The 25,298-nt window shown below is 45.7% G+C and overlaps 1 protein-coding gene across 7 annotated transcripts; it reads right to left on the minus strand.

Moving 5' to 3' along the window:
• Window positions 1–641: 641 nt before the first annotated feature.
• On the minus strand, window positions 642–25,245 carry PACSIN3 (protein kinase C and casein kinase substrate in neurons 3). Of its 7 annotated transcripts, XM_071427471.1 has the most exons (14): window positions 19,799–19,953; window positions 18,765–18,836; window positions 13,387–13,447; window positions 12,845–12,928; window positions 11,287–11,387; window positions 10,702–10,858; window positions 9,701–9,936; window positions 9,156–9,311; window positions 8,420–8,595; window positions 7,506–7,626; window positions 6,910–7,040; window positions 6,174–6,239; window positions 5,502–5,662; window positions 642–3,931 (listed from the first exon to the last, which is right to left on the minus strand). In XM_071427471.1, exons 5-14 carry the CDS (start codon window positions 11,338–11,340, stop codon window positions 3,816–3,818), a joined length of 1,374 nt encoding a protein of 457 aa, XP_071283572.1. In that variant the 5' UTR covers window positions 11,341–11,387; window positions 12,845–12,928; window positions 13,387–13,447; window positions 18,765–18,836; window positions 19,799–19,953; the 3' UTR covers window positions 642–3,815. The 7 variants fall into 7 exon arrangements, with proteins under 7 accessions (XP_071283572.1, XP_071283574.1, XP_071283570.1 ...); XM_071427473.1 differs by lacking the exon at window positions 13,387–13,447; XM_071427469.1 differs by lacking the exons at window positions 13,387–13,447; window positions 18,765–18,836; window positions 19,799–19,953 and adding an exon at window positions 25,110–25,245.
• Window positions 25,246–25,298: the final 53 nt, after the last annotated feature.

Below are 25,298 nucleotides of genomic sequence, written 5' to 3' on the forward strand. Positions count from 1 at the left end.
TCTTGGCAAGCAGAAGGGATTTCAGCAGCCTGCTGTCCCTAAGCATAATGCCAGCAGCTCACAAATGCAGCCAAGGCAGCTCTAGTTCACACAGAGCCTGCACTGCAGTCGGGGGAGCCTGCAGGAGACAAGAGAGCTGAGCTGCACAGCTGTGGCCTGGGGCTGGACCTGCAAAGAGAGCAGAGCAGAGGTGGTGCAGGACACTTTTTAACAGCACTATGCAGGATTGCCACATACTTGCACCTGCCTCGCTGCTTAGTGCCAAGCAAAACAGCCACAAGGACACAGGGGATGGGAAGTGGGATGGAAAGTAAACTAAAGCAGAAATGGCCCCAAACTCCAGGCAGGGCTGTGGGAGTGCCACCCAGAGCTGGAGGCTAACCACAACTCAGCTGCCATCCCACTGCACAGCTGGCCTGTGGGCTCTGTGACCCAGATTTTGCCTACAGGGCAAAACCTTTACTGGGTCAGGCGAGCTCAGCTGCTACTTTGGGGAAATGGGTGTGATCTGTCATAGATAATCTTTAACTTCCTCTTCCTACAAGATTCATCAACAGGAAGTCCAAGCTTTGCATGATAGTTCTAAAATTCTTTTCCAGGAAGATGCCAGAACCAAATGAATTATCTGCTAACCACAGGTGTATGTGCTTTCCACAAGGAATGGCTTTATTAAAAAATAAAATATGACTAGATAATTATTCATTGTGTTGCCCATCAGGCACAGAGGTGCATTTGTATTTTCTTTTACAAAAACCATGGGGGAAGAACAGGCTTCACTGGCCTTCTGGAATTCAGGCACAGCAATTAGTTTCTGTGTACATGTCTCTGTTCACACACAAAACTTTTGGCATGGCACGGAAGTTTCAACTAGAACCTTTGTGGTTAACTAAAACCTCATTTGCTTCTGTGGAAAACCAAGTATCCAGGTAGAGCAATTACTTTAATGCAAGATCATTAGATGTGGGTTGGCTTGGGGTTGTTTTTTCCTCCTTCCCTCCAGCTAGATCTTCACTACACAGGCTCTCTTTTACTAATCCAGATGGTTTTGGGAAGCCAGGACTAAGTGCCATGCCTGTTTCTGAGGTATAGCCCAGCCAAGCAATTTTTCATTCTCAATGTATTGTCTGCTGTCCATTACTTCAGCTCTCGGCAGGAATTTCTGATGTGCAAACAGTCATTAGAGAACTTGTTCATGTAAGATACAATATGTCACAATTTCTAGAAACCTTCAAGCAGCCCACTATAATCAGGTGGTCATGTTTTCCTAGGACAAACAAGCCTGTTCAGACTTTGTCCTGTGGAATTTCAGGTTGTTTGTACTGTAATCAGAGGTTCTGTTCACTGGACATTTCTGTCCTTTAGCATGTTATGGCCACCCCTACCTCCATCCCTAATTACAGCCAGACTAGAACTCAAATAGAGTTAGAAGTAAATTTTCAATGTCATCCTCTGTAGCTCCCTTCTACCCTTTTTTGACCTTACATGAAAGTCTAGCACTAGTGTTTGAAAGATGCAGGTTAATCAGGGAAACTTCAGTATTGTTTACAGGACATCTCAGGTCATTTTAGTGCAGTTTTAATCTCAGTTCTCTCAGAAGCCTGGCAGGCTCTCTTCACATTCATGTGTGCTAAGACAAAGGAGCAACAAACCATTCCACTGTGGGTCAGCAAGTATAACACTTGCAATTACTGCACAACACTATATTTTTACCTGGGACACAGAACTGAGAGCAGACTGGATCTTTAAATAAATCCAAGTGCTTATACACCAACATGTCTAATTACATGACATAAGCTTAGAGGCATCTTCAGATACTGAATCTAGAATACTAACTAAATTCATAGCTAAATCCAGCCATTTTTAATGTCTGTTGCTTAGATATTTAATTGCCTTTTGGAAATATTTTCTCTTTTATTGAAAAATGACATAATAGACTATGAGCAAAATGCTTTAGCCTTTTTCTTTTGGTTTGCACCCCTCTTCCCCATTCATGAAGTACATTGCTAGAGATATTTCAAGCAAAACTTTCCAACTGTAAGTTTCTGTGATCTCCCATCTCTTTGTCCCTGGCAAATTACATTTCAAGGCATGCAGTATGCTGTAAAAGGTTAATTTCTGTTGTCAGCCAGGCAATGAGATATTTGTGATACATTAATCTTCATAAATTAAGTGTTTGAATATGTCTATCCCCTCCTCTGTTTCAGTCTACATTTTGGTTTACTAGCTGCTGTTAACACAATACTGGCCATTTAATCTTGATGTTCACCCATGACTTCAGCCTTTCTTATGTGTAGCACCCTTTTTCCAAACAGCTCTGAAGCAGATCATCCCAAGTGGTTGGTGGAGGCTAAACTGAGTTCTGTGAGTCTGACTGAGCCAGGTCACTCACACGTGCTAGGCCAGAATAAGAATGTCACTACAGAAGGTTACTACAAACTCAAAATGCATTTCAGCAGCAGTTTCAAGCAGATGTACTAAGTAAGCCATTTTTAAGCAACTGCTTGTTTGCCTTTGTTTCTCTGGCAATGGGAGATTTTCCAATTTTTTGTTCCCTCAAGCTCTTGGGTTAATGAGTCCCTATGCTGGAATATACAGAGCACTAGGATCAGGTCTTCCCAGCAGCCTCACAGGCTTTCAAAGGCATGAGGACAGGTGAGATAAAAATGTTGGATACATCCTCCCTGCTGAATGGCACTTAACAACTGGGCATAAGTGCACTTGCAGCAATTCAGGACAAAAAGGGGAGTTACCCCTCTATAGGTAATTTGTGCCAGCCAGCAGGCAACTTCCACAGTGCAACCCTCATCACAGTGCAGGGGTCTTTGGCAAAGCAGGGAGTGCACTTCTAGCCCTGTGTAAGCCAGGGCTAGATACTGGAAAGGAAAAAAAGAGGGTCTCTGCTGCGCACTAAGTGCTCTTGAAGAGAGGTGTAGCCAAAATAATCTAGATGCATTAGAAACCCCAACATACAGAAGTGAATTTAGGAATCCTAAGCAGAACAGCACTGGAACGTGGCTGTCATTTTGTTAAAACCAGCCTTCAGCATGTGTCAAAGACCATTCTAGTTCAGGGAGCATTCAGTCAACTCCAACTTGCTGCACAACAGGTCTGTTCAGAACTCATTAGCCTGAACAGCCACACCATGCAAGACAGAAGCTTCTTTCTCCTGTGCCTCAGCTATACTATCATTCATTCCTGGGGTTATCCCAATAGAAATGAGGGCAGTGAAAAGGGATGTTCAGGTTGTAGCTGTGTAACTTTTACCAGCTGTCTTATCAGGGAAGCCAACAAGCTTGCAGGTGAGGGATACTGAAAACTTATAAAATACATGGGAGAATAGAGACCTTTCTGCCAGTCAGCTTGATGGAGCTAAAAGGGGTAAACAATAGTAGAAGTTCCTTATTACACTGTATATCAAAAATTCATTGAACAGGAAGCCTGGTGGCAGGGCAGACCTCAACACCCAATGCACTATGGATGCATGTGCACTGAAGTCAAGGAAGTATGCTTTCTCTCTTTTATAAAGCTCCATGAAAACACCTCCTTTCACTCAGTGCAAGTCAAAAGGATCTGTTTCTTTCTGCACTCCTACACTACTGTAGTGCTCAGAAAAGTCTTTATTCATCCTTGTTTATTTTTTAGAAAATCCCTACAGGTCTAGATGTTTAAATGAAGCATTAGTTACATGGAATATGTGCCTTTAAAGTCCAGAAGCTGCAGGATATACCGCAAAGGCAGGTTGGGGCCAGGAGTGACCCAGTGACCTCTGCAGGAGATGCTGGTATGGCTGTGAGGCACTGGTGGGGCAGCAGCAATCATGATCCAACCTTCTCAACATAATTAGCAGGATAGAGTCCAACTTGACCAGTGAGAAGTCGGCCTTTGCACCAGCCCTGCTCATCTTCCTCACTAATCTTCATTAGTTCTTCACCTAAAAGTAAGAACAGTCATTAAGAGGCAGCCTTGAGAAAGGTAGCATGGCATTTTACCCACCCAAGATGACTTTATAAAAAACAAAACTATTGGTCTCAATCATCACACTCTTCTCCCCTTATCAACACCCTTATCATAATGCAGTTTAATCAAAGCCAGAATCACTGATCTCTTCAGTATTTATACTCAGTACTACTACCTTGGCCAAGGAACTTAAACAGACCTTCACTTCTTCTATTCAGCATCAGAAATCTTTTGGCCCTATAGTTATCTGCCTGCTTTTCTCTCCCTAAGGAACATGCCTACAAACCAGAGTGATCAGACTGATCTGAGACATTTTTTTCTTAGTGGCTCCTCTGACAGGCAAGTGGGAAGGAAATTCAAGAAGCTGCTAAAGCTCTGGCTGGTAGGACCCAAAATGTCTATTCCATGATGGAGTGTCTGGTTTGGCCAGTAAGGCATGAGATCAACTGATTTCTCAGACTATGACCAGGAAAGACCTTTAACATTCCCACATCAACTTTGGGAGGGGCAGAAAGATCCCCTCCTCAACCAATAGTCATACTTCTGCCAGAGAGGGAGGTCTGACTGCATCAATAGGCACATCCCACATTGGCAGAGTCTCAGAAAGTCACTGCTGTTCCTTAATGGTATGTGTTGCTCAGAGCTGATTCAAAAAGGAGATGACTACAGCTAATAAGTCATACCCCATTTCATCTGCTGAGTGGAAAGAAAGAACAAAGTCAAGTTCTAGAGCACCCATATTGCAGGATATTTTAAAGCAACAAGTTAATGTTAGGAAGTTTACTAGTATGGTAACACTGCAGCACAGATATTGGCCTCAGGCACAAAGCCCTGCTACTGAAGGACTTCAGTGACTTCCAGTGGGTGTGTTTTGGAGAGCTATAGCACAGAGATACCATGTAAAACTCAAAACAAGCAAGATCAGAGACACTCCCAAGATCATGATGTCCACTTGAAGATGAGAGGAGGCCACATGAAAACTTAAATTTAACTAAAGGAAGAAAAGGGGACAGGTCTGTTTGCTCCAGCGCTCAATCCTCTGCTGCAGGCCAGGATCTCCATTCATGAGATACCCATTCTGAGCAACAGTTTGCATAGCTGTTTTTTTCCCAGCTGACCTCTGCCTTCAGTAGTGCATGTCAGTCAGGTGAGCTTCTCCCAAAATATCTATCTTCACATTATTTGAAAAGACAATCCAGAACAGCCGTGTAATTTTTATATCAATGGTGCAAGGGAGAAACATTTAATAAAGGTTCAAGACACAATTCAGAATAAATGCCCTAAGAAGAGGCAGGGGTCTGCTCTCCCTGCACTCTGACCAAGGCCTAGGCAGTCTCTTGCCATGTGGCCTCACTACCTTATGGTCTAGAAAAAGCTGGATTTCCCACTGTGTCATCCACCTTGAAGGAGCTGGCAGTGGTCCGACCAAGGGAAGAATAAAGGTCAGTTTTCAAGTGGACATCCAATTCTTACAGAGTGTTGCAATCATTCATTGAGCCCATTGAGGACAGTGGAAGGTTAGTAAGAGATTAGTACTTCTGTACCTGCTTTAAAGCTCAGCTCATCAGCCTCCTGTCCCGTGTAATCATAGAGTGCTCGTACCCGTACACCGGGTACCTTTAGGTCTTCCTCATGCCCATTGGCATCCAGGCACTTCTTGGGAGTGTCCTCATCTGACCACTCTGAAATGTCTTCCTTCCCTCCGCTGTGTGCGTGGAAGGTGAGAGGGGACAAGATGGTTGTTAGTGGATTGATCTTTCACCAACCTTCTCCTGAATCATGCACCACCCTGACTCCCCCTGATACTGCTCTGCTATAGGACAGGGTGCAAGAGGCCCAAAAGTCAAGCAAGGGCAAACAGGGAAGAGAGATCCCAGAAGATAATAGATTTTGTTGAGAGCACCCTAGCATTAGAACCCTGAGGGCCAGGAGGATAACTCACTGTCAAAGTATTTTTACACACACACTCTTCATGACCTCCTCCTACTCTAGCAGACGTTCTTATACGAGGAAGGCCACTCCTAACTGGACAGCCCGGCTGCATCCAGAGTTATTCCAGCCAAGAATAAGACAGAGAGGAAAAGCTGTGTTTTGCATCCTGACAAGATGTCTGGAATTATGTTTTCCAAGTCAGGGACAAGAGCAGAGGGGAAGAGCAGCAGAGGACAGACACCTGGAACCCAAAAAACCCTGCAGAGGCTATGTTCCATACTAACTTCACATTGGTTGGTGCCTTCAGGGTGTCATAGAAGAGACTGTTCTGCTCCTCTTGATAGGAAAACCTGTAGATTGGCAAATAGGGCCCTTGAATCCAATTGACTGTGAAATACAGTAGTGGCCTTGAAAAATCTCTATATCCCCATTCTTCTCTGCTCAGTTAACTTCTTCTTCTCCGCTCAGCCAGAGTCTATCTTTTAAAGCAGGACAGCTACTGTTACAGTAGGATGAGTCTGTTCTGCTTCTCCCTGTTCTTCAGCCTTGCCTCCTGGCAAGGGAAGCAGCTATACTCAAACTTGTCAGGTACTGCTCAGCACCATACCAGGGAAAAACAGTAAGAATTTGTTACTTTCATTTAGGAAACCACACAACCCCCAACTTTTCTCATCCTGTCTGGGAGGAAGAACTGGGGAAATGCATGCCAGAATCAGACAGCACTAGTCAGGATTGGGCTAAATCTTTTCACTAGAAGGATCTTTACCAGGAAAGCATTTTGTGAGGCAGAATGTGCTAGACAAAAAATCCCCAAAAAACCCTACAAAACAAACCCAAAACCAAACAGCTACCCTAAACAGCATTTTCTACATGGCCTTTTTCCAGAATGCCACAGGTAAGGCCATGGGCAAGAGACAGGAAATTAAAGAAGAGATTACTCTTTATCAACCCAACTCATTCATGACCCTAGGCAGGACTGTACTTTTCCTAACATGATATATCCCAGAATTCAGCCTTTACCTTGTCTGCAGAGGGGTCTGTGAGACAACACCATCTCGTGTAGGCAAAATGCTGGTCAGTGTGACATCATCAGGCATCTTGCCACTCTTCTCCTTCTTGGTGATTTGCCTCTGTGTTTCAAGGGACCATTCCTGTCCAGGGAAAACCAGTAATACCATCAAAGCCACTCAGATAGAAATACTCTGTGCATCTTTTCTACCCAATACAGAACAACAGAAGACCAGGTTGTACTTCAATAGCAGCTGAAGTGGTCAGCTCAACAGCCTTGCTGGTATAGCAGGCTCATTTCTGTTGAATCCCAAGCTGCAATGAGAGAGGCTGTGAGAAAATCATCACAGAAAGCTGTCCCACGGTCCTGAGCACCACTTCCTGTTCTCTGACCTTGCAGTTGGATGGCTGGAGTATAGCTTGGCAGCCTGCGTGTGCCCTTTTGGGCAGCAGACACCTTGCAACACAACAATTTCAGAAGAGCCCAACATCCTCAGCCTGCTGAGCAAAGACATGGTCTTTCCAACACAAGACTAGCAATGGCCAGTTTCAGCTGAGCAGCTAATTGTTTGGAAATAGCATTACCAGAGTCTAGAATGCTGCCCCACCTCAAACTGAGGCCAATTCATCGCCATGCCCGGTCCGTGAGTGTTGCGCCACCACTTCAGGTCCTCCTGGTTGTCTGCAGCCATGATGACTTGGTGGAGATCCCGATACAATGCATGAAAGCTACAACCAGAACAGACAGAACCACCAGTAATCAAATCCCTCAGCAATTTCCCAAAAGCCAAGTAGGAAGGAAAATATTAACCTCATGCACAATTACATAGCATCCTCAATCCCACAGGATTGAGCATCACCTATTCAGCCCTAGGAAAACACAGCCTCCCTTTCTGGAGAGTCAGCCTGGCAAACGGGACGGGCTTGTTTGGTGTGGCAGTGCCTAACAAGTGCCAGCACAGCTCATTAAGTGAGCACTGAAATGACTTGGCACACTCTCACACATGGACAGGGAGGTGGCTCAGATTTGTTGTCTATACCATAAAAGGGGCAGAGAAGATTTTTGGCTGCGCCTGTTACCCCTGTGTAACCTCTGCTTAGGGCAACTCGTGGGCATTACTTCACAAAAGGTCTCTCTACTAAGGGCAAAATGGGAATGGAATAACCATCAATACTAGACCGCAACAGAGCTACTACATTCCTTAGCCTGGGATTACATACATAGCTACATGAAGCTTTTAATAGGATAGAAGTACACACACAGGACAGTACTGGAGAGTAGTGAAAAAGAAAGGGTTCAAAGGCAGAAAATCCTCTTTGGGGAGCCTGGTGCTGCCTACAATCACAGACCCCAGCACTTGTCACTCTACAGAGACCAAATGCCAATTCTAATATACACTTGAAAGGGGAAGAAGTGCGATCTGCCTGATGCAAGCAGCTTCCAGAGACCAGAACTGGCACCCCTCATCAGAGCCTAAGCACTCCAGGCTGGCAGGATTCCCCTCTGCATTGGGGCCAGTACCTTTCACTGGTGGAGAGGTTGAGATGCTGGTGCAGATTCAGAAGCATCTCCTTGAAGAAGCACAATCGCTTGCGCTCTGCCTCCTGACAGCCCTCAAACACTTGCTCCATGTCCTCCATGTAGCGGGGATTGTAGCGATTCAATTCTTCCAGCATCTTCTCATACTGATCCTTGCACTGTAGCAGGAACACAGCAATGGTGAGATGTGTTGCCCTGATGGCAAAGAAGTAACAACCCTCCCTACTCTGGCTTGGGACTGATAAATTTTCCCCCCCCCCGCACCGTTGAAAAAATACACCAAAGAATTAAGAAATCCTACAGCTGATGTGCCAGTCCATTGCTCTCCTAATATTCTTGCAAGTTCCCTGGTTTCCCTTACTACTCTCTTTCATACAGGACCTTCCACACTTTCCCTCCTGTGAAGGGACAAATCAGGTATTTTTGGTAGCCAGGTCTTCAGCTCTACAGGTTCCACTCCCTGCGCCAAATCCCCTACACTTGTTTCCTTTTTTATTTAAATTAATTTATAAATTAGGATCTTGCATAACTCCAAAGACCAAGATCTTAGTTACTGAAGTCTCAGTCTAGCTCACTAAAACCGCAGATGATGGGATTTCACATCTTCTTACAGGCTTCAGCTGAGTAATTTCACAGAGGGACATTCCCACCAATGCTTTCCTTGAAAGAAGTGTCCTTGTGACCCCCATCCACAGAACACACACCCCCCCACACACACCTTCTCAGCCTCCTGAGTGCACTTCTCTACACGCTCTTGCAACTTGCGCATCTGCTCCTGGGAGACAGACGAGTCTGCCTTGGCATGGTTCTCCCTTGTATGGGCTGTTTTCTCCTCCTTCCGGGCTGCATGATAGTTTTTCTTAGAAGTCTCCACCTGCAGGAGAAGGAATGCAGAAAAAGCTGTGATCCTGCCCACATTGATACTCAGAGGAGGCATGTTAACATTTGTTAGAGTCTGCAGCAACCTAACAAGAATGCCAGTTCAACATTCAGTAAACAATGCTTCAGTGGGAGTGGTACCTTCAAATGATCTCTTTTTCAGTGCTCACCTGCTGTGCAGGAATACAAAACCTGTTGCCAAAGTCTTCCCATATGGGAAGGAAGTTATAAAACCACAAGAACATGAGATCCTCGAGAGATCCATCCCTCTCTGGGAATTCTCTGCTACACTAGCTAACCTAGTTTGTTTGTCCAGTGGCTCTTGAAATCAGGCAGCCAGCTCAACTACCCTTATCTCTCTTTCCTCATTCACACTTTGCTTACATCTTTCATCTTCTTCACCCAGGGTTTCTGGGCTTTGCGGAACCCATCCTCTGCATCCTTTGTTTCCTTGAAGCCTCCAATCATCTGCTTGTGGTAGGCCTCCTTCTGCCAGGCCTTGATCTTATCGGAATCTTCACCAGCCAGGTGGTTCCGCACAGCCAAGTGAATTTCACTCAGTTTGTCTGCAGCTGTCAGGAAGGCATGCCAGGCCTTTTCCAGAGTACCATACTGCGGACCTGCAGGAACAAGCACCAGAGAGACTCTTATACCTACTGCCCACAGAAGGGAATGCAAAATCTCTTCCTCTTATATCTACCAGTATGGAATCACTTTCTCATCCAACAATTCAGCACTGACTGGTCTCCACAGTTCCACCAGGCAGCATCTAGACTGGCTGGTAGAGCTGGATGACATAGGGATTTCTTTGGGCAGCTTCAACTGTCCCAGACGGTGCCTGCTAGGAGAAGGTTTCTGTAGAAAAAATTCTGTTCCCAAATCTGGCTTAGGCTTCAGAGCGGAGAGCAACATTAATTCATGTCTGAGGCTAGGCTTCTGTTCCACAGACCAGCAGGTCCTTTGGGACATCTGTCCCATTGTTTCCCGTTACTTTGTGAGACACTATCAGTTTGAACACACTGCCACTAAGTCACAGCGTTAGTAGTTATTCTCAGACTGCAGGAGAAGACAGCTAAGCCATCCTTAAAGGGGGTATCTCCAGCTTGATTTAAGACATGGACTGCCCAAGGACTTGCCAAACTAAGCACCAAGTTTTTTTATTTTTAATAACCATGCACATGGCAAGAGAATACATCTCCAAGTGAATCAGAGGACTCACTCAAAAACAGGCAAATACACAAAAAAGACACCCAAGAAAGTTACCCCCTTCCTGGGGAAGGGAAGCCTGTCCCTCAAGGAAACAATGTCACCTCAGTAAAAGATAGCACTCAAAGAGGGGAATGAAATGATTGCTTCCTGTTCCCAGTCTGATATGCCAACTTTACCTCTCTCCACATTGGTCCTCCACTTACGGGACCATTCTGTTAGCTGCTGGGCATAGTTCTTCTCTATCTTGGCTCGCTCCTGGAAGCAGGAGATAAGGTCATTGCAGAGCCGGTAGCCATCATCCACACGTTTCACTGTCCGCTTGTAGTTCCCAGCCTGAAACGTCACACAGCATTATCCTTTAGACCGTACTGACTTTCACATTCCTACAGTACACACAAGAGCAGGTCCATCATTGCACGGGGAGGGAACATGGGTCCTTCTGAAGCATCTGCGCTCAGACCCTCCTCTGGCAATCTCAGGCAGACACAACACTGGAGGGAAGAAGCTGAGATGCTTTGCTTGCTTCTCTCACAGCTCAGATCAATGTCAGCTGAACAAGGAACTCTCATTCCACAGTATCTATGGAAGAAAGACTCACTACTCCCTGCAGTAACACACAGCATAGCACTGAACCTTCCCACAGCTCCTCCCTTCCACTCCTCAAGGGCAACATGTCACCACAGACCTGGAACTCAACCCAATTCCAGTGGGCGGTAAGATGACACTCCTACCTCCCTCACATTACAATTATCCTTCCTTACCTCCCAGAAACTGCCCCCAGGAGCCTCCCCGCCAGCATCATCTTCTGATGACATCACCCTTTTTTTCTTGCAGCAGAGAATGTTTGCAGATTTCAGTTAACCTGAGAAGAGAGAAAAGTGATTTCCATCATAGCACTTGGCTGAGCCTTTGCAGACAGCATAGTTCTCCGTGGCTCTTGGAGCTGGAGGAGCCCAACTTGCTGCCCTTCAGTCAAGTAGTGTCATCAGTACTACTCTAGCTGCAGATGGCAAGGTCCAGCAAAGATGCCTAGGGCTGAACTGGCCTCCTCCCTCCCTGCAGACAAGAGGCCTCCTTGGCAGGCCTGTAACACATTGGGAAAGGATGTTGTAGAATACAATCTTGCCAGCCTTGGCTGTGCAGATATCAGACATGCTCATGAATCCAACACTCTTCAGCAGCACCAAATACTTCTGCAGAGATTCTGTTCTTAACCAAAGCCCTGGAGAGGGTAACAGAAACTGAGGTAGCTAAAGCTATTTAAAATCTACCTTGAAAGACTTTAAATAAAGTCTTGTGTCAATAGAGATGACTCCAGCTTCCCAGTGTGACTCAGGATTACAGGATTACAACTGACTGGGGAAAACAAGGCTGAGCAGTCAGCAGGCAGGCATGTCTTGAATGGGGAGGAGCCCTATAAGCTGCCCACCAGCTGAACTGGGCTTGAGCAGAGTACAGAAATGTTCTGGGGCATACCCAGCCAAACGGCAGCACAGCACACATGCCTGTTACCCATCAGCACTGCTTCCCTAGAAACATCCCTGCACAGCTGCTCTTTTCACTACACTCACTGCATTAGGCTCAAAATCTAGATTGGAAGGTAAAAGGTTCCTGTCATTCTCTGCTGTCTCAGAACTTCTGCCCATTTCCCTGTGCACTGCCAGTTTGTTCCTGATGTGGTATGGAGCCATGAATTCCTTGGGGAGAGGTTCAGGGTTGTTCTTGTGCAAGAATGAGAGAAGGAGTAACAGGACCCAAGCCCAGTCACTTGCTGACAAACCCAGTTCTTTTCAGACGAGCCCAGGTTAATGCAGCATGCATGGCCTTTGCTGCCACTTCTCCTCTTGCACATTCCTAGTTATAAAAAGCTTCCCTCACACCCCAGAGAGGTATCTGCTCATTCTGCCAGCCCACAGAGCACACAGCAGAGAAGAAGATCAGGTCAAGAGTCCACATCTCCCACCTCATGGAAATCCTTCTTGGTGGCACGAGCCGCATAGTGAAGCGCCCCAACCCAGACTTCAGAAATTTCCCACATTTAGCTATGTTTGCCCAGTGTCATCCCATGGAGTGTGTCAGAAGTGTATTAGTGCTGTTCCTCTGGCCTTCTTCAGAAGGCTGGAAATGCTGAAATCCAGTCACTGAAGCAGGTTGTTAAATGGGATATGACATCCAGGTACACAAACCTTGAAAAATTAATTCCTCCACCATGCCATCAGCTGTCCCTGTCCTCCCTCCCCACATTTGTCATCTGACTGCAAAGCCATCCTACAGCCTCCAGGGCATGGAGCTCTACTCCTGGCCCCAGTAACTACATACCTGAAAGCTGAAAGCGAGACGCTGCTGCAGAGGAGCAGTGGGAAGCTGGCAAGTGTGTCTCAAGCTCTTCAGACTATAAAAAGACTGGAGGAGACAGAGATGGACATGGTCAGACACTCCTTTGCAGGGATGATGCCTGTTCTGATGCACACAAAGGGGTGTCCCTTTTCTACCAGCTACTTAGGAGGGGCACCCTCTGATATAGCAGCTGCACCCACTGTGCCTCCCGAGATGCCATGTTCCAGCACGTAGGAGAGATGCCAAATCCTTGTGTCACAAGATCTAGCCCCAGAGAGAGTTAAAATAGAAACACTGGGGTGGCTGACAGCACTGTGCAGGAAAGGCAGCATCACAACAGCTGAGCACAGGGAACGGCTTGGGCCAGAAAGACCTAAAATAAGCACCCAGGCACCCCACATGGGGCCTGCTTCCCCTCACTGGACAGTGTCCATTTTAGCAAACCCCACTGCCTTCATGCCCTTGATGCGTACACTTTTACACAAAGCTGCCTTTGGAACAAAGAGAGAAGGACACACACATACCTTCTCCAGTCTCTTTTACTAAAGATGAAGATTTATACACAAGTCAAAGAACTTGATAACTCTACATAAAGAAAAAAAGAAAAAGCCACCAAGTCACCAAAATGCATATTCTGGTCTACAGTTCCTTTAGTACAAGAGCACCTAGCACTGCACTGGTAGAATGTGGCCCTCTAGCAGGAGAGCTTTTTTGTCCCTTGCTTCTGTAGGCTGTTCCCATCTCATTCTCAGAAATACCTTATTTTGCTGTATGGTACAGGTAATGGTATGGTATGGTACAGCCTTCCACAGAGCAAAGAGAAGTAAAAGGTCTGCAGAAGCTAAGAAAAGCCAGGACAGAACAAGATATTTTTGTTTATCTCACATTTACATCCCTGGGGATTCACCTCAATCTAAAAAGTTTATTTATTAAAAAAAAAGAAAACCCAGACAAAAATAACAAAAAACCTCAACTACAGACAAGCAAAAAAAATCCCTTCTCAGTCACCAGCATGCACTCAGCTGAGGCTGGAGGGTTAGGGCAGCTGAGAGTAGAAACCGCAAAACATGGAAGTGGGATCTTTAGCCAGATGATAAGACCATTATTGAGAAGAAATGAAAGAAGGTAGGGAAACTGAAGGATGGAAAGAAAAGCAGACTGGGTTATTGCAAACTATTGACTTTTGGTGAAGAAGGGGAAGGCAAGAGGTTGAGGGGGAAGAGTTGTGACTCTGAGTCGTCCAGGTCACTGGATTAAAGGTTATGGCTTTCCTGTAGTCCCTGATAAAACCAGACTAAACATTCCTGAAATTGCTATGATTAAAAAAAACTTTGTGAAGGTATGTAAAAGTGTATTTAAAACCCATCCTTTCTTTCTTTCTCCTGATGAAGACATAGATCAATGATACATGACACATGAATGCTGTATCACTTTTTCCACGCTACTCCCCATCCCCACTTTATCAGGAAGCAATGAATCACAAACATGCCTTCCATCTCTTCTTTCCAATTCAGGCTGACTACATGGCACTATAATTTGGGGGGTAAATGTGGAAAGCTGTTGTATGGCAGTATATGCTTGTTCATTTGAGGGACAGTCAGGCTAAGCAAACATCCCAAACCCTGAATCCATTCTTTCTGCAGTTTCCATGTTAGAATTTGAGTCACATCTGCTAGCTTTCTCAGGAGTCACAAACTCAAATAAGCAGATTTACTATCACTAACAGGCTCTGAAATATAATAGTAGCTGTGCTAGATCAGACTAAGTTTTATCATGGCCTCGTAGCCTTTCAGACAGCAGCCAAAAGGAGGTACCTTCCCTCACTTTGACAACAGAGCAAGCATACATGATGCCTCCCTGCGTGCTCTCCAAGCCTCTAACCACTTGCTGACAGGAACTTCCCTGAGCTGGATGTGCCACCTATGAATGAGCACTCAACAGATTTCTCTTCCATTAATTTCTTCAACCTACTTTTGAATTCATATGATTTTGCAGCATCTGTAATATCATATGCCAAAGTATGCCACAGCTTAAGGCTTTACTGTAGTCATCAGCACAGTAGCTGGGGGGAAAATACAATGAAGTGATATTTCTACAGACTAATCTCCATGACCTGAGTAAGCAGTCAGTTGAGTACATATTTCCATAGCAATTCCATAGCCTTTATAAAAATCCAGAAAAATCCAGCTTGGTAGAGGCAAAAAGGTCAAAGAACAAGAAGGACCCTTTCCTGCTGGGCTTTTTCTGGACTTTACATACTTCATGAGTCCAGAAGAGTCAGTCAGCAGATCAAATTGGATCTGCATGCAGACATAGGGAAGGTACTTAGTACTGCACAGAGGGGCAGAAAAGAACAGCTGCTGCTGTCACCCTGAGTGAGCCCTGGATGAGCTAGTGGATTGCCAGTCCACCCCTTCATGCCGATCTATTCCTGAAACACCACATGGTGTGAGCCACTAAGTGTTTGAGACCAAGTTCGACAGGAAAAGTAAATGTATGTGCCAAAGCCTGGACGTTGTTTTACAGCAAAGTATAGATGACAGGGATACCTCATGGACAGCCTGATTTAGCAAGAGCCACCAAATGATTCAGGAGGGCTGGCAGAGCCTGTACAGTATGAGCAATGTAGCTGGAGTTATATTGAATCAACTAGAGTTTTGGAGTGTTGTATGTAGGCCAGTACCACATACAAGACTCCTCCTGATGCCACTGCCACCTCTGCTAAGAGGAGGCTATCTAGCAAATCATATTTGCAGGGCAAAGGAATGTTTATGCCTACCTTCCCACCTTTGTTTATCAGCTCTCACAGTTAAGAGCTACTTGAGACCTCACAGCAGCTCCTGCAAGATAAGGTCTCTGAAGAAGAAGGAAAGAGTGACTACACTGTCATTCATTTCACACCTCCAGAGGAGTAATGGATAAAGGCATCACAGACACCACTTCAAGCAGCAACATCAGGCAAACCAAACCATGCAAATGACAGCTACAAGTATTTCTGCTTGCTGTGTTAGAAAAAATACCTCCCTTCTTCTCCCACATACCTGCTCTCACTTAGGAGCCAACATAATTATTAGGCCACACCTGCTATCAACTCCCTATTAAGTTATCAAAAAATGCTTCTTGTTCTTTAACTGCAGAAAGATGGAATGGCTCATGACTGTCTCACTGGTAATGAGCTCCACTCAGGAAAATACCTGAGGCCTCATTGTGATAGAGCTGTTTCTACCTTTAAGCCATGTTGTTATTCTCACTCGTGATCCAGTCAGGGACACGTCTCAGACCACACATCCCTGCCCTCAGACCAAGGTGTCAGGCTAAAACATTCCCTTTCAAAAACATGTGAAACCCATTATGCATTGTAGGGTGGACCTTGTTGCTTCATGCTTTCACAGCATCTGTGCAACAGGGTCCTGATCCACAAAGAAAACTTCTAGATCCAAAAGTAATAATAGCAGTTGTCCATTGAAAGCTTTCCCTCAGGAGGTAAACCACAGAAATTCTCTTCCATCTATACCACATTCCAGTACGTCCAGCCTCCAAATGCCCAAGGCACCACTTCTATGCATTGCTTGACTGCCTCCTGAGAATCCTTATGAGCAACCGTTTTCCTAAGTTCCCCAAGATCAAACCTCTGAACTCTACAAAGGCTCAAAGGGCTGCAGTCCTGCAGGAATTCATCCACACAAACAAAGCTTGTATATTGCACCAGACAAGGCCTTCTGCTCAACTCCTCTTCCCTTTCCCAACTACAACAGCAAATGCTGGATACAGACACATGTAGGAACAAATTGAGTAACATTTATCTAGTAAGTGAGGCTTTGGTGAAGACACCTTTTTATTGTGGATCAATTTCTATATAGGTGCTAAAGCCAAGCTAAGCAAAAGTTTTAATCAGTAATAGGTTGCTACTAACTAATTTCCACCTCAAGACAACTACCACCAGAAAGGAGGAATTTCATACTTTCTGCAACCAATTTGTTTGATTCCCTGGTCATTCTTCTGTACAGCACTACAAGGCATTATTTTCCCTCCAAAAACACTGGCACTCTAGTACAGGTTGCAGATAAATGTTTCAATCTGAACAATCCAACTACACAAAATGGCAGCCCCCCTTCCCTTACAGCATGAAATCCCTTTTTTTTTTTTTTCTTCTAACTTGTCAGAATGAAACTAGAGAGCTGAAGCCAGGAGGTTCCCTGTCACTCCAGCAGTGTAACAAACTCAATTGCTGTTGGTACAGCAGAGCTAGGAAGGTCCCCAACAGAGAGAATGAAATGGGGCATGGGACAGGGTGTCCTTTCCAGACTCCCCAGCTCTGCAACTGCACATCCAGTAGCTCTGCACCAGTAACTGGGATGACGTCCAGTAATGTCCTCTCCACTGCCATTATGTAGGAGGTCTGGTATTTATAGGCAGACACTCACCTTTCTGAAGAGGGGACAGTTCTCGTCTACTGCTAGAAAGAATGCCAAGTAACACAAAGATCCCCCAAAAATTCCCTTAGAGGTATTTATCTTATTGCAGTGTCATGCCCTCAGCAGTCACCTGACTTGGAAAGGGACTAAGCCAGTGTTTCCCAGCCTCTCCCTAAGGACTGAAGCCTGCCAGAGCTGTCTAATACAGTTTCAGGCAAGATTTCAGTTTCAGCTCATTTCTCCAGCCAGGGAAAGGTCAGAGAGACAGCAGGCAGAACAGTAACTACACACAGAGGTCACTAACAGAAGCCCATCTCCCAGCCCATGATTCTCTAGAGATCATGTGGCTGTCCACTAGCAAAATTCTCAACGATTATACCAAAATACTAAAACACAGACAAGATTGAAGAGCTGACCCCCTGAGTCCAGACCACAGCTTCTTTAGCTTAGTCTTCACATTCAGATCAAGTTAATGTACTGATGACGGGCATTCCCCATGTGCCACCCCAAGCTGTTTTCAAAGTGTTCATGCAGAACTCAATCCTTTCTACTATTAGCTATTCCCTGTCAGCAGCCAAGGCTACAGGCCAGGCTTCTACTAATACACTGCTGCTGATCTAGGGTTTAAGATTCCCGGCTGACATAGCTTTACCAGACAGAAACTGTTTTACCAAGAAAAAGAAAAAAAATCTGCTTTTATTTCCAATATGATGTAGAGGATCTTTAACATTACAGGAACACAGATCTATTCTGGTTAACATGACAGTATGAGACAATGTTAATGAAGGAATGTAGTGGGCTAAGGTAAATGTTACATTTTTTCTGAGTTGTTCTTTTTATTAAAAAAAAAATCACAATCTCAAATACAGACCTGAAGGAGGGAAAAAGCCAGCAGCAAACCATTGTGTACCATACTCAAACAGGGCAATAGGCTATGTTAATTTTTATTCCAAATGGTTGCTGGTATAATTTAAACATGTATGTTGTGTCTATATGTTTAGCAGCTGCAGCTGACTTCTTAGTAAGAAGCCACACATACAAGTTACCAGGAAGAGCACTACCCTAGCTGTTTTCTTAGACCTGTTAACAGCATCATTGCTGTTCCACTCCTTAGTCACAGAATGCCCACTTTCCAGCTCTCACACTCCCTCCCTTACCACTCTCTCAGGGCAATGTTTTAACCCAGGCAGATATGGAGAACCTGTAATTGCTACTGTCCCACTCCCTGGCCTCTTCACTTGTTTGCTTCTACGCTGGATATTTCCCAGGGTACTTCCCACCCTGCTGCATTCAGTATCTGCAAGCAAACACCAAACACGTGCACTTCCCTCTTCATCAGATAGGACCCCAAACAACTGAAAGTTCTTTCTTCCTAAATCACTGATAAACAGGTGTTTAAAGCTCTAGTAAAAGCTAGTATATCCCTCCTTAACAGTCTCAATCCACACTGAATGCAAACATTTTCCAGGATTTAATCTACATCTTACCTGGTAATGTTCTTTTCTGCATTTATTAACTGGTAAGATCAATAGTCCATTCTGTAACACAGTTGCCTGGAACTTTAAGTAAAGATAAGTTATTGCAGTAGCAGGTTGGACCAGTCTATCCTCTCCAACTAGGCTTGGAATAAGAAGTTTGCTTTGTTTGGATCTTTACGTGAACAACACTTATCCAAACAGAATAAAATGCCCTGGACTCATCTAACCCTGAGTAAAGAAGGCAGAAGCAATAGGAAGTGGTGAGCAGGGGTGTTTGCTGTGGTTGTGGATGGGAAGTGGGTAGGGGGGCAAACTCCAGTAAGTTCCTGCCACTGGAATATTCTCCTGTGATTGAATCACCTTGCAATGCCAAGAGCAGGGATCAAGTTTACATGAATGCATTAGAAGTCCTAAGGAAGCAGATTGCCCTCAATGCAATCAAACTTTGTGGGAGCCACAAGCCAATTAGTTCCATTCTAACAATGAGCTTCTGGAGGTTTCTTGCTTCACTAGACTGCACAGCAGTCAGAAATCTCCAGCCTTCTCTGCTACCTTCTCCCACCTGGAAGCCACAGTGAGTTTTTAACTCATTTGTAGTTCTGGAGCTTCTGGGTTTCCTTTACCAACAGTTGTATTTTCCACTGGCTGCTTTTTGAGAAAGGGGAATGGGAGATAAGAGTTGGAAGAAATTTGTCCTTCAGACCAAATGTGTGACAATCATGGTAAATTATTTCAAAGTACTGCATTTCTTTATCTATGGCTGCATCAAATAGATTTCTGGTTTTACATGGTAAAAGCTGATTTACTAGAACTGCTTATTATGTGAATACTTTCCTTCCAAATATTCATATAATGGAGACAAAAACATTGAAGATCATCCTCAAGGCATTTCTGAAGTTCATCCAGTTCCCTGAAGAGTTCTGAGTCCCAAACAGTGAGTAGAAGGGAGTGCAACCAACTCCTTGACTTGAGAGCTAAGTAAGATAAAACTGAGTGCTAGGGCATCTCTCATGGTAAAGAAGAACGAGGTTAAAGCATCATACCCATTGCTTCTGTTCCAGGTGTGACCAGTTCCTCCACTTTGACAGCAAGGCTCTTTTTTCACCTTTTGTTACCAGAGCTAGGTTTATTCTGCAGGAAAATCTAAACAGCATAAAAACAACTGCAAATTAAGGCAGATTGCAATACCATAAGAACTGGAAGGACTGCAGAGTAGCTTTTACACAGAGTCATTTTGCATTTTTTATGGGACCAGATGTGAAAAGAATGCATCCTTTGCTCTGTGGACTGGAGAGAACTTATATTCCCTTTGTAGCATCTCCTGGTTCAAGAAGAGTTTGGCAGATCAGCCACTTTGGAGGTACTCCACTTCTAAACATGTTCATACACCTTTCTGACAGATTTCCCAGAGATACAGGTAACAAGGTTGAAGTAGGAAAGCCATTAGGAACTGGCCTGCTCTGTGGCGATTCATACTTCATTGAATATTAGAATGGTTTTGGTTGGAAGGGACCACAAAGATCATCTAGTTCCATGCCCATCTCCATGGGCTTGGATGCCACCCATTAGACCAGGTTGTTCAAAACTCCATCCAACCTGGCCTTGAATACTACCAGGGATGGGGCATCCACAACTTCCCTGGGCAACCTGTTCTAGCAACACTTTACTTAAACAATTTCTTCATAACATCTAATCTAAATTTCTCCTCTAGTTTAAAAGCATTCCCCCTTGTCTGATCACCATCTGCCCATGCAAAAAGTTGCTCTCCCTCCTTGTATAAGCTCCTTTTAAGTACTGAAAGGCTGAAATTCTTCTACTGAAAGGCCACAAATACTTCACACATTCTTCTTGAAGTTCATTGCCCTGCATGTCATGGAGCAGCTTTTATCTACTTTCATAGTATCTGCACAGAATCTGCTCCTTAGTATCCGTAGTGCCTCTTAAAATAAGTTTTTGGATCTCAGGCTGAAAAACAGAACTGTTAACACTTCAGAACAGAACTATTAGCACTTCATATCCTAAATTTTATTCAGAATACTTTAGGACAACACAGGCAAACAGGGCAGTCAGCCCAAAGTGCACACGTGACAGGATAGATTTTAATGTTCAGCATCACTGGAATGTCAGTTGCTTTCTCAGTCCACTGCCCAAAGGAATGATTTCAGTTTCTGGTCCTCAAGATACAACCTGACATGTGAGGGAAGAACACTGGAAGGCTTTTTAAAAAACCACAAGCACAACAAAGCAATCCAGTGGGCTTTATTTCCCTGCAAGGCTTCCTGAAGCAGCTCAAAACCCTAGCTGTTTGCCTGCATTGGAGTAGAAGCCTGCTGGAGTCAACAGCAAGGTTTCCCATGGGTTACCATAGCTCACCAGTCCTTGTCCAAGGCAGAGCTGACTGAAAACATCAAGAAGCAGAAGTAAATACTTTCAATCATTCAAGGAGTCAAATATGCTACATCTTCTCTCAATCATCCATGAAAGCTTCTTGCCCTTGTCAGAAAAAGCAGCAAGGCCACTTCAGAGCTCTGCACAGCAGTACTGCAGCTGGTGCAGCTCAGCACCCTCAGGAGTGGGAGAAGTTTGGCTCAGCAGCAGGGGTACTGTACTGAGGCATGGCAGGAAGCTACTACCAACAGCAAATCATCTGTAGGTGACTGAAAGGACTATGTCCCTGAGAGCCAAGGAGGCAAGTACTGTGTCTTCCTGCAAACAGGAGAGACACAGCATGGGCGAGCTCACAGTAGGGACAGGACTGAGGAGGCTGAAGGGTTGCCAGCACTGTTACTTATGGGTTGCCTGCAGCAATTCTAACTCCTCTAGCCTGGAAAAACTTGGTTGCAATAAATAGAGTCCTACCACAGTCACCTATTAAGAGAGCATAAAATCCCATACAAACCTAATGCCTCTGGATCCAGGCCCCCCGGTACCATGGAGATCTCTCACATGCCTTTTCAACAAACTACAGTGCCCAGTGACAATCACTAGATTTAACACACAAATTCCAACTATCCCAAGTCTGAAAGGCTCATTGCCATCGTCCCATTCACAGCAAGGAGAATCCAGTGAAGGCTCAAACGTGATTAGGATGCCAGTCACATTTACTGCCTTATAGCGGTGCCCAGCTACTGGAGACCAATGTACCATCATTGAAACAAAGCTGGATGATTACAGCAGAGAATGCACCAGGTTCTTTGCACAACATTTTCCTTTGTGCTGCTGGAAAAGCTTGTGCTCAAACAGTCAAGAGTGCATTTTGATGTTAAATTACAGAGATCACCATGCTGCAGGGTAGTGGCAAAAAGCTACCACTTGAACAGCTTCTTAACTGCTTCAAGGATGCCAAGTTCTTTTTTAATTCTTCAAAGAGCAGAATCCTAAATTCTTTGTGGAAACTTCCAGATACAGCCGTCACTGTTTTCTGACCCATCCACTCAAGTCTTAGACTAAACATTAAGGCTTTTTAAAAATCTATCTGTCACAGTTGCCTCTTACAGAGTACCCTCTACACCCATCACACTGAGTAACTAGCGATAAAACAGCTTGCCTGATCACAAAGTCTGTTTTAAAAAGATAAGAGCTCCTTAAAGGGCTTAAACAGCTCTCGTATTGTTCAGGCATTTCCCCATGAACTCTCAAGAGCAGCCCAAATTCACAGATCACTGATCAGCTGATGGCAAAAATAGAGGCAGTTTATTAATGCTCTCTGATCAAGAGTATAGCTTTTTCCAGTCGGGCTATAAGCAGATACTTTTAGCTTTTGTTCAAACCCTGGATGCTAGCCATGACACAGACCAAATAGTTCAAACAACAACTGAATAATCTCCAGCCCTTGAGATGGCCAGAATAAAGAATATACAGTGTTTGCCATGCTTGCTGATATCATGAGTTCTGACAGAAGCTCACATCACCCCGTTGTGGTGGTAAAGGCATTCTTACAGCTTTGCATCTCCTAAGAAGTCCCATTATTGTATTACTGTGTGTATATATATATATATATATATAGTATTACATAATCATATAATATATATACATTATATATATGTATATATATTATTTTATTTTTTATATATATATATGCATGCATGTGTGTAAATATACATTGATTCTCTAATACATATTTATTTTCTTTTTGTTGTAAATTTATGAGCATCCAGGGAAAGCCCAGAAGATTCAGGCTAGGTCCACAAAAACCTAAAATGACTAAAAACACCAATCATTATCCTGTGAAGAAATTAATTTGGGTCCATAAAATTTTCAGGCTTTTATGACTTGGTTACACACATGGTCTGCCAGTGACCTGCAGCATTTTGGTGCAGTGCAGCCACACACAAGCCTATTCACTTGTTGACATTTGATAATAGAGTTCCAGGTGGGCAGTTGTTCTCACCCATATACATAGATGATACACTCAGGTTACTGCTTTTTTCAGCCTGAGAGAAAGACAGTCTTCACCTGAACAAGTGCAGGCAAGCCAAAGAAGCTCAAACACACAGATCAGAAGAAAAAAATTAAAAAGCCAGTAAAGCAATACAATGGACCAGGCACAAAACAGGGAAGGCAGCAGGCAGCTGATCAAGCTCACACATTCATTCTGTTCCAAGCTGCAACTCAAAGGACAATCTAGTAAATATTTTAGGGAACTTCTAGAGAAATACCACTAATTACACAAAACACTATCAAAGCAGACTCCATCTCACACAAAGCATATTGTGGACTTCAGGGAAAGGTGAATCCTTGCATGAAAGAATGTGCCCAGTTATGCAACTCATGGGGAGAAGCTCCACTTTGACTCCACCCAAAGACCAGCTCACACCTGGAGCACGGAGTATCTGGACCCTGTCATTTTAGCCCACACACTGCAGTTGTGCATTCTGCTCTCATTCCTTCCCGAGAATGACTTGAGTCACCCACTGTAAGGCTTAGTGACACTTCAATGTCAGGGTGGAGTGGGAGGCTCTGCTTGGGTTCTATACTGCAATCAATTACCATCGTATCAGAAATTCCTTTGTGTGAATTAGACCAGCAGCTGATTTGAAGGAGAGAGAAGTTCACTTCCAGTTTCAGGAAGTAGGGAGCACCAGTTCTATAAGGTGGGTCAAAGAGTGAACAAAAAGGCTAGACTACTTCCTAGGGCCAGGAACAAGGGTCTGGCGGTGGTCAGCTAACCTCAACCTCACCCGTCCCACCAAGCCCTGAGCCTTCTTGCATACCTGAAGAACTGAAGCAAGGAAAGAACACATAGTTGGCACAGAAAGTGGTGGAACAGGTTAATGTGTTTGGGCCACGCTAGCTTCACTTATCGATAGCTTTGCAGAGACCTTGGAACCCTCCTCCCATGCCCAGTGACAAATCAGACTGTCTTCTCAAGCGCTGGATATTCAGGCCCACTAATACCCTCCCTGTTTATCAGCTTTCTCCTGCCCTAGCCTGGAGAGGACACAGTAACCCCAGCAGCCTGCCAGGGGCCCGGTGACACAGCCACAGGCAGCATCCCTGATGCCTGTCCCTCGCCCTCCCCTCACTGCTGTGGGCAGCCAGAAGAGAGGAGGAGGACGAATAAGGACAGAACTGTCTCATCTGCCGAACTTCTCCATTCAGCTGCCCAGAGTGCGGCTCACAGACCAGCAACAAGGACACCGGAGACAAGGGACTGCAACCCCGCGAGCCTGGGCCCCGGCGCGGCCCCTTTCCCAGGGGGTCCTGGGAAGCCGCTTTAACCCCACTCTCCACAGCGCTGCCAGCGCCCGCGGCTCCGGTTTCAGAGTGGGAAGCGGCTCTGCGCGGATCCGGCACAAAGAGGCCCCTGTCCCCGCGGCGGAGCGGAGGCGCGGGCTCCAGAGGGAGGGAGGGGGAGCCTCGGCAGCCCCCAGTGACGGGGCGGCGGCAGCGGGCCGGCCCCGGGAGGCCGGCGGCGGGGCACCCAGCGAAGCTTAGGAACGCAAAGGGAGCGAAACTCTGGGAAGAGCTTCTCCAGCCCCTCGCGAACAACCCGCCGGGACCGCAGCCCTGCCGCCCTTCCCAGCCCCGCGCGCCTCCGCTCCCGCACCTACCGGGGGTCTCCGCTGCGCCTCCAGACGAACCGCACCAAGCCGCCTCCCAGTCCCCTCCTGCCCACAGCCAGCGCCCAGCCGGGTACCGCCTCCCCCACCCGCCCCCTTTCCATGAGGAAACTTTTCCCTCGCAGTTGCCAGCGCGTCCCAAGACGCGCTGCCCGCCGCGGGAAGGCGGCGCCGGGACCAGGACGGGCTCCGCCGCCAGGGCCGCCAGGACCCCCAGCACCCCACGGGGCACAGGACCGAAAGGCGCCGGGCCCAGGAGAGCGGAGCCCGCAGCACTGACCCCGCCGCTTACCTCGCAGGCGGCGTGGCACGGCGGAACGCTCGGCGGGCAGTGGCCACCTGGGGGAGGGACTGGTTGAGCCCTCCCCCTATTTCAACCGCGGGACTCAGGGGTCCCGCCCCGCCTCCAGCAGCGCCCGCGGGGCGGGCCCAGGCTCGGGGTGCTCCGATGGCAGCGACGGGGCAGCTTCGGCGCAGCTCC

The sequence above is a fragment of the Agelaius tricolor genome, unplaced genomic scaffold, assembly GCF_023055355.1.
Source record: "Agelaius tricolor isolate 1412-34295 unplaced genomic scaffold, bAgeTri1.0.p SCAF_5, whole genome shotgun sequence".
Classification (NCBI taxonomy): Eukaryota; Metazoa; Chordata; class Aves; order Passeriformes; family Icteridae; genus Agelaius; species Agelaius tricolor.